This window comes from Ailuropoda melanoleuca, chromosome 20, assembly GCF_002007445.2.
Source record: "Ailuropoda melanoleuca isolate Jingjing chromosome 20, ASM200744v2, whole genome shotgun sequence".
Lineage (NCBI taxonomy): Eukaryota > Metazoa > Chordata > Mammalia > Carnivora > Ursidae > Ailuropoda > Ailuropoda melanoleuca.
Genome location: NC_048237.1, coordinates 1,651,293 through 1,664,031, shown reverse-complemented (window position 1 = coordinate 1,664,031; position 12,739 = coordinate 1,651,293). Strand labels below are relative to the sequence as shown.

At 41.4% G+C, this 12,739-nt stretch overlaps 1 protein-coding gene and 1 gene segment (V, D, J or C); both read right to left on the bottom strand.

Annotated features, from left to right (window-relative positions):
- Positions 1-12,739, bottom strand: part of LOC105234922 (T-cell receptor alpha chain C region) — a 560,983-nt gene that overhangs the window by 390,585 nt on the left and 157,659 nt on the right. Inside the window, exons 1-2 of one of the 12 annotated variants that reach the window (XM_034648718.1) lie at positions 3,204-3,348; positions 2,670-2,945 (exon numbers count right to left, since the gene is read on the bottom strand). The exons of the other annotated variants lie outside the window; for them this stretch is intronic. Of the exons in view, the coding sequence (XP_034504609.1) occupies positions 2,670-2,945; positions 3,204-3,249 (322 nt within the window). The 5' untranslated portion in view covers positions 3,250-3,348. Of the gene's footprint in view, positions 1-2,669; positions 2,946-3,203; positions 3,349-12,739 lie in introns of those variants that run through there. 12 annotated transcript variants of the gene reach the window in all.
- LOC117797299 lies at positions 10,661-11,429 on the bottom strand. The segment is given in 2 exon segments: positions 10,661-11,134; positions 11,297-11,429. Coding segments are annotated over 2 exon segments (414 nt in total).

The following is a 12,739-nucleotide window of genomic DNA, read 5'->3' as shown; positions in this document are numbered from 1 at the left end:
AGTGGAAAAGCAAGTTACAGACTAGGCTAAAATACCTGTGCTACAATTTTCTGAAAAAGAACTTGAATGCAGTACACATAAACTTGCTACAAAATTTTAAAGAATAGAAATAAAATGAATAACCTACAACCCAAGAAACACGGCAAATGATGCGAAGTGACACTTTTCAAAAGAAATAATCCAAATGGCCAATAAACTGAGGAAAACGTGCTCAACATCATTACTCATCAACAAACTATAAATTAAATCCACAATGCCATACCACTGTACACACACTAATATGGCAAAAGAATTTAAAAAATGACAAGAACTTTTGCTTCTGGAGAGATAGAGTTGTCATGAATTTTATTTTAGCCATTTTGATGGGTGTGTAATGATCTCTCCTTGTGATTTCAGTTTGCATTTCTCTGATGGCTAATGATGTTGAATATATTTTCTTGTGCTCATGTGTCATCTGTATATCTTTTTTAGTAAAATATTTCTTTGTCCATGTTCTGATGGGATTGTTAGCTTTATTTACTGTTTAGCTTTGAGAATTCTTTATATATTCCAGATACTAGACTTTTGAGGGATAGATGGTCTGCAAATAGTTTTTCTCAGTCTGGAACTTCTTGTCTTTTTACCCTTTTAAAAGCGTCTTTTGCAGGACAAAGGATCTCAATTTTGAATTTACCTCTCCTCCTCTCTCTCTCTCTCTCTTAAAACTTGTACGGACTGTGTTTTTGGTGTCCAATCTAAGAACTCCTGGTTCAAGCTTACATGTCAAAAATTTTGTCCTATGCTTTTTCTAAGAGTTTTACAATTTAACATTTTACATTTGCTGTGATGCATTTTAAGTTGATTTTACTAACTTAGTTTTTACAAAGTGTCAGGCTTAAGTCAAGTTTCATTTTTCTTGCCTACAGAGGCTCACTTGCTCCAACATTGTAGACTGAAAAGGTTATTATTCCTCCGTTGAATTTCTTTGGCTCTTTTGTAAAAGAAAAATCAGGTGGGCATATTGGTGTGGACGTACTTATGGGTTCTCTAGTTTTTATACTGATGTCTATATCTATCTCTGTACCAGTAACGCATCATCTTTTTTGATTACTGTAGCTATAGCTTGAAGCCGCGTAGGCTGATTGCTCCCACTTTATTCTTCTCTTCTTAAGACTCTTCTAGCCATTCTTGTATTCTCCCTTTTCAAATAAATTTTGGAATAATCTTGCATATATCTATCAAAAACCCTGCCCGGATTTCAACAGGAACTATGTAAAATGTATATATCATTTCGGGGGAGACTTGACATATCTACCATTTTGAGTCTTCTAATTTACAAACACAGGATGTATTTTCATTTGTCTTCTTTGATTTCCTTCACCAGCATTTTGGAGTTTTCAGCACAAAATTTTGATATGTGTTTTGTTAGGTTTACACCTAGGAGTTTGGGGTCCTTTTGAAGCATTGTAAATGGCATAATATTTTTATGTAAATAAATATATTAATTTATGTGTCCACATGTTCACTGCTAGTATATAGAAATTAGTTTGATTTTTGTATGTTTATCTTATATCCCATGACCTTGTGGAACCCACTGAACGGTTTTAGGATTTTTTTTTTTTGTATATACTTTGGGATTTTCTACATGGACGATCATGTTATCCACAAAGAGTGGAAGTTTTACTTCTTTTCTCAGCTATATGATTGTCTTTACTTGAACTTGCTTTATTGCACTGGCTCGAGCATCTAGCATTATGTTGGATGAAACTGACAAGGGTGACTATCCTTGCCTTTTTCCTGATCTTAAGACAAAAGTATGTAGTATTTTAGTGGTAGGCATACTGTTAGCTGTTGAGGAAGTTCCCCACAACTCCTGTGTTTCTCAGAGATTTTACCATGAATGAATGTCGAATTTTGGCAAAAAAAAATTTTCTGCATAGATTAACATGATCATGTGATTTTCTCTCTTAGCCTGTTAATGTGGTGGATGCCATCCATTAATTTCCAAACATTGAAGCAGACTTGTGTCCCTGAAAAAAATCCATTTGCATTTGGTATTATTCTTTTTATATGTTGATGAATTTTACTTGCTGATATTTTGTGAAGAAATTTTGTGCCTATATTCACAAGGGAAATTTCTCTGCAGTTTTCTTTTCTGTATGGTCTTTGCCTGATTTTGGTCTTGGGGAAATTCTAGCTTCTTAAAATGAGTTAGGAATTACTTTCTTTCTATTTTCTGGAAGAAACTGTAAAATTCATGCTAACTCTTCAAATTTTTAATAGAATTCTCCAATTAAGCCAATTGAGCCTGGAAATTTATATTATTATTATTATTATTATTATTTAACATTTAATTTTTCACATTGTGACTTCAGCTTTTTAAAAAATATTTTATTTATTTATTATTTATTTATTTGAAAGACAGAGAGATAGCAAGAGAGAGCAGAGCAGGAGGGAGAAGCAGAGAGAAAAAGCAGGTTCCATCAGGAGCCAGAGGTGGGACTCAATCCCAGGACCCTGGGATCATGACCTGAGCCAAAGGTAGACGCTTAACTGACTGAGCCACCCAGGCACCCCATGACTTCAGCTTTCTCTGACTCCTTCCTAAGGAGAGATAAGGAGGGGCTGCTCCTGGAGCTCTACAGCAAGGTTTGGGGTCAGGTCGCAGGTGCTCTGAGAGCACTGTGCACCCGTGCAGAAATAGGTTCCTGCATCTGCAATCTGGGAGGCCTCCACGTGCAGGGAACTGTCCTTTCTAGCCTCTCCAAACCGAGCCGTCAGTCTTTTTTGCTTCTCTTCTCCACCCTTAAGTAATGTGATCAGAAGAACAGGACCACTCCCAGGCCTCTGCCTATACCACCGTAAGCCATTTAAAGTGACTGAGGAATTGCAGTAAACGGTGAAGTCCTCTCCTTCTTGTAAAAGCAGGAATTGAGGATTTTGCTGTATCTCTTGTCCATTTATTTCTGTTAAAAAAAAGGGGGGTAGGCATCAGAGAAAATCAGATTAGATCCCTATTCTCTGAGCTACAGTGGCCTTTCACTCTTCTTGACTACTTTTCTCCTTCTTTCCACATCTCCCTCCCCAAGTCCCTCTATCTTTCTTCTTTTTTAGCTCCTCTGCCACCACGATTTTTTTGCTCTCGATCAGAAAGCCTCGTTCCTGCAGATAATATTCCACTGTGTTGGATTCTCAGGAAACAATCAGGGAAATCTCAAACTCACGTGATATTTGCATCCATAAGATCAACATTGGTACTGTAAGTAACATCTCTCTCCTTCCTCTTCAGAAAGAGTGGCCGAATCTGCGTGCTCCTAAATGCCTGTCCCTTATGCAAGTGTCTTCCAGACCCAAAGAAATGTAGTCTACCACTACCTTTTGAAAAGAAAGGGGAAAGAAAGAAGTGAATGCAATTTTAAACAGCCAGCCAATCGGACTGTTTCTCTCAGCCAGCTTCGGAAGAGGGTCTATGCTTACGGATGCTGCCTCCCTGTGGCCAGACTCGAAATTTGCTGATTTTAGAACTGATTTCTTATACACTGTTTTCTAATTCTTGTTTCTTGGGGAAAACAAGAGTTTACTGGTACTAATATTGTTCAGAGAGGAATACTTTGTTTTTTAAAAATGGATTCTGAGATTTAAAACTGGGGTGTCAAAAGGAAATAAAGAGTTCCATTTGTCACTTCTGGGTTTATCCAGAATCACGAAGCACGGGTCTGTGCGTGTGCTAACGGAACATACAAGGTCACAGATATTTGAATAAATGTGGAAAAGACTCATAATTTATTGTTAGATCACCCATGATCTTAAAGTAGAAGATTAAAAGTACCTAATTCTCTGTCACCCTACAGATTACCCTGGTCGTTCATTATCCAATTTAGAGGTCATCGCTACTGTCCCACTATGTTACTTTCCCACATATGAGGGATTTTTAAAAAATCAATATAATTTGAAAAAAGGTCTTATATATCAGACATGAATTTCTCTAAGAAGGCTTCCATAAAACACAACACTTGGGTGGAAAGAGCTCCATATGGTGGCACAGATTTTCACTCTCACTGACCACAGCACTCACTGCCCTGTCCTATAATGATCTGTTCATTGTCTGAGCTGCCTCGAATGCCTCGAGGGTATGTACTGTACCATCCCCAACAACGACGCTGTCCTACATGGTAGCTCCGAGCCACATGAGTCTACGTAGAGTAATTAAAATTAAATAAAATTTAAAATTTAGCTTTTCAGTTGCATGAGCCACATTTCAAGTGCTCAATAGCCACATAGGTCTAGTGGCTAGTGGACAGCACAGGTATAGAACGTTTCCACCATCTCAGAAAGTTCTGTTGGACAGCGCTCCTCAAGAATGTGGGGTCTATGAAAACAAGGAATTTTGTCTGTTTCATTCACTGTGAAGTCCCTGACATGTGGTAGTCAGTCACTCGAACAATATTTGTCTTTGTTCATAGTCATGTTCCTAGAAGCTATTCTAACACCTGGCAAAGCATGGATACGGAAATATTTGTTAGATGATAAATAAATGTGTATGCTTGCATATGTAATATGTGAAAGTTTGAACTCAAAATTTTCCAAAGACTAATCTCAATGTACCCTTCCATGAAGGTAAACAATTAAGGGTTGGTTGTAGCTATTTAGAAATATTAGCTTGGGGGGGGGGCGGTGCCTGGCTGGCTGAGTCAGTTAAGCATATACCTTCAGCTCAGGTCATGATCCTGGGGTCCCGCTCAGCGGGGAGTCTTGCTTCTCTCTCTGCTCCTCCCCCAAATCATGCTCTCTCTCTCTTTCTCTCTCTCCCAAATAAATAAATAAAATCTTTAAAAAAAATGTTACTTTGGGGAGAAACCGTGTTCTTTTCCTGGGTCTACCATAACACACTACCGCAAGTGTGGTGGCTCCAAAGAACCAAATCCTATTTTCTAGCAGTGCTGGAGGCCACGGGGATGAAATCAAGGTGGCAGCGGGTGGTGCTCCCTCTGAACGCTCCAGGGGAGGTCCTTCCCTGCGTCCTGCAGCTTCTGGTGTCTCCAGGCGTTCCTTGGCTTGTGGCTGCATCTCTCCAAACTCTACCTCCAGCAAGAACGCGTCACAAGGCCTTCTCATCTGTGTGTCTCTTAAAAGGACACTTGTCACTGATGATTTACGACCCACTTGGGTAATCCAGGATGATCTTATATTGCTATTTTTAACTTAATTACATTTGCCAAGGCTCTTTGTCAGATAAGGTCATATTCACAGTTTCTGTGGATTAAGATGTGGACTTATCTTTTGGGGGCCCATTGGTTAAACCCCTATAGGAGCTCTAATGTCTTTGAAGTATTGCTATGTAAATGTTTTAATAGTGAAAATCTCAACATTTCATTTAGACTCAAAAGTGGATCTGAATTAGAATCAAAGCATAATACGGAAACAGAACAAGAAGCAATTTTAGGATGTGCCATAAAATGAAAATGCCATGAGTTAAGATCAACTTTTTGGACGTACACACCATTGGGATACTTTTTCCTTCACAGGAGTGTTGGACTTGGGTCCCAAAATGAAGACAAAACTATCAGTGCTATGGTAGTGAAGACTCCTTCCCATCCCTGAAGAGCAGAGAGTCGGTCGGGGAGGGGCACCTGTGGGTGTTTTCATCATCCTGTCCCAGAATGTTACAGAAGTGTAACCCGGCACAGGGAAGTCTCAGGCAGGAGAAATCTGCTCTTCCCCAACACATACCATAGTCGCTGGTGTAACCTCCCTCTGGGTCCTATGGCCTGATGTATAAATTGGCTAAGTGAAGAGAAGAGGACCTGGCCATGCATTGGCTTAAGGAGTAGAAGGAATCTCTGTGGTCCTGGTAGGAAATACTTGCACTGAATATAAATACAAGATAGCTCAAATATTGTTAAAACAGTGGGATGGAGGGCAGATTCAAGAATATTTATACTAAAATGTTATGTGTTCTCCTATGAGAGGATATCGTTCAGATAAGAAATCAATAACGCCATCTGAACAGGGGAGTGTCGGGTGAGTAGCCTTGTGTGCATTTGACAATGGGGAAAGCATAATCTGGGCAAAGGGGGCAGCACCTGCAAAGGCACGGATTTAAGAAAGAGTTCAGTGTGTGCATAAATGGTTAAAATTTTTAAATGGCTGATATGCATCTAGAGTACATAGTGAAAAAGGGGGGAAGGCAAAATTAGAAAATAATTAGAGCAAGTCTCTGGGTGGCTCAGTCGGTTAAGCAGCTGCTTTCAGCTCAGGTCATGATCCTAGAGTCCTGGGATCAAGCACCCCCCCTCCACACTGTTCGTGCTTTCTCTCGCTCTCTCCCTTTCTGTCTCAAATAAATAAATAAATAAATAAATAAAATCTTTAAAAAAATAAATCTAAAAAAGACGACAACTTAGGGAGAAACCATAAATGGTCTCATATCTTTTTTTTTTAAAGATTTTTTTTATTTATTTATTTGACAGAGATAGAGACAGCCAGCGAGAGAGGGAACACAAGCAGGGGGAGTGGGAGAGGAAGAAGCAGGCTCATAGTGGAGGAGCCTAATGTGGGGCTCGATCCTGCAACGCTGGGATCACGCCCTGAGCCGAAGGCAGACGCCCAACCGCTGTGTCACCCAGGTGCCCCGGTCTCATATCTTTTAATATAGAATTGATCTTTACAACTTCTAATGGTTCCTCATTACCCAAAGGTTAGCAAGAAGGGATCTGATCAAATATACATCTTATAATAATTCTAGTGGCTGTGTAAAAGTTAGATTCAAAGGAGTCTAGGCGAGAGGCAGCAGACGATTAAGAGGCCGTAGCAATCATCCAAGTGGTAGGTGCTGAATGCTTGAATTAGAACAGTAGCAGGAGTATGGAAATAAGGAAATGGCTGTGCGTGTCACTTGAGAGGTCAAACTGACATGACCTTGAAAATTACTGGGTATGTGCTGTGCTTCAGTAGCACTCTGATACCTATCTGTCATAAGGAATGTGTTTATTCCATTAGCTTTTCGGTAAGATGCCCTGATGTCCGTGCTTCCTGAATTCCATGCTCCCCTTCCACAGTCAATCCGGCAAGCTTTGCGACTCACTTTAACAGGGTCACAGCTGAGCATGCCTTCCAGGCATTCCCTAAGGCTCCAGACACGTCAGTGAGCAATTTGGGGTGTTCCAGTCCAATTGAGCCCCAGATGTCACGTGGAGCAGAAGTATTATGAGATAGTAAGATGGTAGCTGTTTAAAACCATTGAGTTTTGGGGTGGTTCGTTATGCAGGAAACTAAAATGACACCGACGTCCTTTGCAGATTCTTGTTGAGGACTTGGGGGAAATTGGCAAGAATTAAAATGTGTTTTTCCCCTATCTGATGCCTGATGGTCTCTAATAGCTCAACGTGGGACAGCTGCCTAGTTCACCAAACTTCTTTTCGAATATGGTCCTCGAGCTTCTGCTCTGGCACAGCAGACGTGGTGACAATGTTGGGGTGTAATGTGAGCTCTGGGTCTCCACAGAACTGGAGCAGGTGGCTGATTGCTCATGTTGGGCCCTGCACTAAACAGGGAGGTGTAAGCTTTTCTTGTTCAATGTCATCTTTATACTTCACTTGTTCTTCTCATTCTGTTTACTAAACTCTAAAAAATAAACCAACCCCCCAAAAACTGTGGGGCTATTTACAAGAGCATGCTTGTATTTCTGTGAATACCCAAATTTAACAGACTGTTTTCAATTTCGGATCAATTTTAGAACCCAGAGACTGAGAATTTTGGTTCACATTTCCTTGGTTACACACGACTTTTGTAAAGTCACGGATATTTTTTGTAAGGACTCTGCATTCCAGGTTTACATTTTTCCCGTACTTATAAGAGTAAACTTTCCAAATTATGTGCCACCATATCCAGGAATTGATCATATGTGTGGAAAGAGCTTTCTCACCTCACATCCAAAGGTGAGCAAGGGGCCCAAGTAAGTTGGGGTCACGGACCAGTTTCAAGTGGCATTCTATTTGGGAGCGCTGTGTAAATGTAACCAGTTTCTCTATGTTCTATGACGTAGAAAAGCCTGTGAAGTCCTGTGTTGCAACAATGCACAAATGAACCAAACTCTGTCCTTGACGACTTTCTGTGCCTTTTGTTTCTACAACTCAGTTAGCTAAAGCCACCCGAAAATATTAGAAATTCCTACCATGGAGCTTTATGCCAATAACGATGGAGAGCCTGTTTGGGAAGCTGACCGGCAGCTGGAACAGTGACTGATCTTCTGCGCTGTTTTACTGCACCAACACTAGTGTGTAATGAACTGTAGGTCCTCCTCGCTCAGTGTTGTGCTGCACACTTCCCATTCCTCACACATGCCAATAACATAACAGATTCAACCATCCCCAGATGGTCAAATAGATCTATAACTACTTTGCGAATGATTTTTGGAAAAATGATCTTTCCATATGTATGTCTCTTAAATAAGAGTACCATCTGAGGGATCTGTATGCAATTCAAAACTGTTTTCAGGGGCGCCTGGGTGGCACAGTCGTTAAGCATCTGCCTTCGGCTCAGGGCGTGATCCTGGCGTTATGGGATCGAGCCTTACATCAGGTTCCTCTGCCAGGAGCCTGCTTCTTCCTCTCCCATTCCCCTGCTGTGTTCCCTCTCGCTGGCTGTCTCTCTGTCACGTAAATAAATAAAATAAAATCTTAAAAAAAAACTGTTTTCAGATTATGTAGTATTTTTGTTACACATGTGATAATGAATGACATTAATGAGATTTCAAAAAAAAATCTACAAAAAGAAAGAGAGAGAGAGAGCAATGGCAGCATAATTTAAGAAGCTGGATCAGAGNGTGTTCCCTCTCGCTGGCTGTCTCTCTGTCACGTAAATAAATAAAATAAAATCTTAAAAAAAAACTGTTTTCAGATTATGTAGTATTTTTGTTACACATGTGATAATGAATGACATTAATGAGATTTCAAAAAAAAAATCTACAAAAAGAAAGAGAGAGAGAGCAACGGCAGCATAATTTAAGAAGCTGGATCAGAACTGGATAGGCAGTTACTAATGTGGATGTCAGGAGAAAGCTGACAAGTTATTAGATGAGGAAGCTGAGAAACAAGTTAATTGATGTCAACAAATCCCAGAAAGGTTCCAGAATTAGAGGCCTCTAGAGTACCAATGGGGTATTAAACTGGTGGATTGTTTGGAAATCTGTGAAGTAAGCACAGCACCGGACACTCTACCCACCTCATATGCCTGGAAATTACAAATGAAGAAATTTAGATCATCATAGAGTTCAGGTACTTATCACAATCACAGTATAAACTAGAGGATAGGTGAATGTCCTAGTGAATGTCACTTATCAGTGATCCTTTCAGACTTCACCAGTGTTTTTAAAAAATGCAAATGGCCAGGGGCACCTGGGTGGCTCAGGCATTTAAGCGTGTAACTCTTGATCTCAGCTCAGGTCTTGATCTCAAGGTTATGAGTTCAAGACCCACATGGGCTCCATGCTGGGCACAGAGCCTACTTAAATAAATTAAAAAATGCAAATGGTCAAAAACACAAATAGCTACATATGGGAAGAAATGAAATCCAGATGTTCACGTAGGGGGAAGGTTGAACTGAACCAAAACCAAAACCCTCAGTGGGTTAACNCAAATAGCCACATATGGGAAGAAATGAAATCCAGATGTTCACGTAGGGGGAAGGTTGAACTGAACCAAAACCAAAACCCTCAGTGGGTTAACAGAAGCAGCACTGCCTGTTCAGGTATGAAACTTGCAGATCTCCATGCCAGGGGTAAGAAGGTATATTCACACGCTCCATTCATGCATGTGAAGAGATATGGTAGAATGACTAGCTCTTAGGATGTGNAGATCTCCATGCCAGGGGTAAGAAGGTATATTCACACGCTCCATTCATGCATGTGAAGAGATATGGTAGAATAACTAACTCTTGGGATGTGGCAACAATGAAGAGTAAATATTACCCTAGTTTAACCAGGTGATTTTAGATAGGGTGGAGTAACCATCTAGTTCATTGGAATGGGTTATGCCAAAAGAGGAGACAAGGGACCTAACTCAGTGATATGGCTGATACATTGGTGGGAGTTGAGGTTAGCGGTGCTCACTCACAGTCCAGTTAGCTGAGGGAGCTACAATGACTAGAAGCCTTGTTTATCTATGTCTGCACGTTCCCCTGATGACTGAAAACACTGCAATTCAATGAATTTGCCTTTTCCATCTACACATGGCTCTTTTTTTTTTAAAGACTTATTTTATTATCGATTTAAGAAAGAGAGAGAGAGAGCAAGAGTGGANATTACCCTAGTTTAACCAGGTGATTTTAGATAGGGTGGAGTAACCATCTAGTTCATTGGAATGGGTTATGCCAAAAGAGGAGACAAGGGACCTAACTCAGTGATATGGCTAATACATTGGTGGGAGTTGAGGTTAGCGGTGCTCACTCACAGTCCAGTTAGCTGAGGGAGCTACAATGACTAGAAGCCTTGTTTATCTATGTCTGCACGTTCCCCTGATGACTGAAAACACTGCAATTCAATGAATTTGCCTTTTCCATCTACACATGGCTCTTTTTTTTTTAAAGACTTATTTTATTATCGATTTAAGAAAGAGAGAGAGAGAGCAAGAGTGGAAGGGGCAGAGGGAGAAGGAGAGAGAATCTCAAGCAGACTCCGCTCGGAGCACGGAGCCGGACCTGGGGCTCCATCTCATGACCATGAGATCAGGACCTGAGCTGAAACCAAGAGTCAACGCTTAGCCAACTGCGCCACCCAGGTGCCCCCCACATGGCTCTTGTCAATGCTGGCGGTTGAGCAGCTCCAGCCATGGGGTTTTGGTACGGGCCGCAGGTGCGTGGAAGCACTGTGCCATTGCACAGAGGTATGTGGCTGCGTCTTCAGGCTGCGATCCTTTGATGTACAAGGAGCTATAACCCTCCTGTGTATTAAGAGTGGTTTTTACTCGTCCTTTCTTCTTTTCATCTCCATTTAAAGAAACTGAAAACAGGAACGTGGGGCTTTTTGCAGGTTCCCATCTGTACCAGTGTAAAGAGTAAAAAGTGGTGGAAGGAAAACGGCAGGTGAAATTGGTGTCCTCTCCTTCCTGAACACGAAGCCATGGAGGATTCTGTTGCACGTTCAATACGCTGCCCACTCCTGTTGAGAAAGACACGGTCAGACATAGAAACTGGTCTCTCTACAGTTTCCGTTTTCTCCACACATTCCCAAGTAAAACCTCGGGGTGCCTGACAGCATCTCCCCCCTTCTCCGTCACCACCCAGGACTGTCCAGAAGGTCTCGGGCAATCCAAGGACTTACGGCCAAGGTGAAGCCACAGGATTAGCAGTGAGGCTGCCAAAGGACTCTGCTCCATTTATCCTGCGCAAGGATCTCAGCAGAGGAACGTTCTGCCGCCTAAATCTGTGGAATATTCTGCTGCAAGAAACAGAATTCTGCATCTGGGTGCCCAGCCAATCAGAGACAAGTTCATTTAAATGTCCCGGAAACGCACTAACCAGCTCGGCCCTAGATTCAGTTTCCTGGGGTTCAAACGCCGTTTTCTTGAGGCCAGATTCGCATGCGGTGAGGAAATCCCGCGTGGGTTCGTAGCACAGAGAGAGCTGACAACCTCTCAGCAGCGGCTGCTTCCTCCCGGACCGCCATTTTTCAGCCGCAGAGAGAGTCGCAGGTGGCATAGCCCTCCGGGGTAGGAAAAGCGCTTTGGTTAGAAATCTTTCTATGAATTTTCAAAGAAAGTTTTAGAACTTGCCAATCACCCCAAATTGTGAATGTGCATCCATCCTATGTGCTAAACTACCTTTTTGCTTTTTACATTATTCTAATACAAAAGTCATGCAAGAGATACGATTATTCCCAATGTAGAAACAAGGAAACTAAAGTTCAAAGAGATTAAGTAATTAACTCAAGGTCAAACGTCTGGTAAGTGGCATAATAAGAAGGAGAACATATCTACTTCTGGGAAACTGGTGGTATAAGTAGACTTCAAACCCTTTCCTCCGAACAACTAAAATAAGCAAAGGAAACAGCATGGGTTAGTGGCTAATACTAGAGAAGAGTGTTTTCCACGTACTTAAACCATGTTCTGAGAAATGGAATAGGCTACAAAGGCATCTCGATGGCTAACGTAGAGTTTTCCTAAGAAAAGAGATGCAGTTGTGGTTAATGAAGGAAATTCTGGAAATGTCTCCTGATTCAGAAGTGTAAGGGCTAGGGGTAGGCATGGGCTTCGAGATGAACAAAAGCCATTCCAAGTCAAGCTCCTTTTTTCATTCAGATGCCTCAGTGATAGTGAGCACCTGGCCTCACCACTCAGAAAGCCCACTTGCTGTGAAGTTTGTGTCTGATGAAAATACTGATCCGCTGATAAGTTCACTCACATGTTGGAGGGACAGTGTCCTCAACAAGAAAGGCATACCTTTGACAGAAGGAGGATTCCCATACCTATTAGGGCCGAATCTGCAATCTCTCGCTGCCTATTTTGCCTGAAATAGAGGCCAAGTCAATTGACCACTAGATACCTTGCATAGACTAAATCATGTGATTTGCAGGGTAGAAATCTCGACAATTCTAGATAAATAACAAGGAGAATTAGTCCAGCTTCATCCTTTACATTTGTATTGGAATCACAAGGACTCTAGAAATACAGTGGATCCTTGAACAACACAGGTTCGAATGGTGCAGGGCCACTTACATAGGTTTATTTTTCAATAAATATATTGGAAAATTGTGGGGGCATTTGTG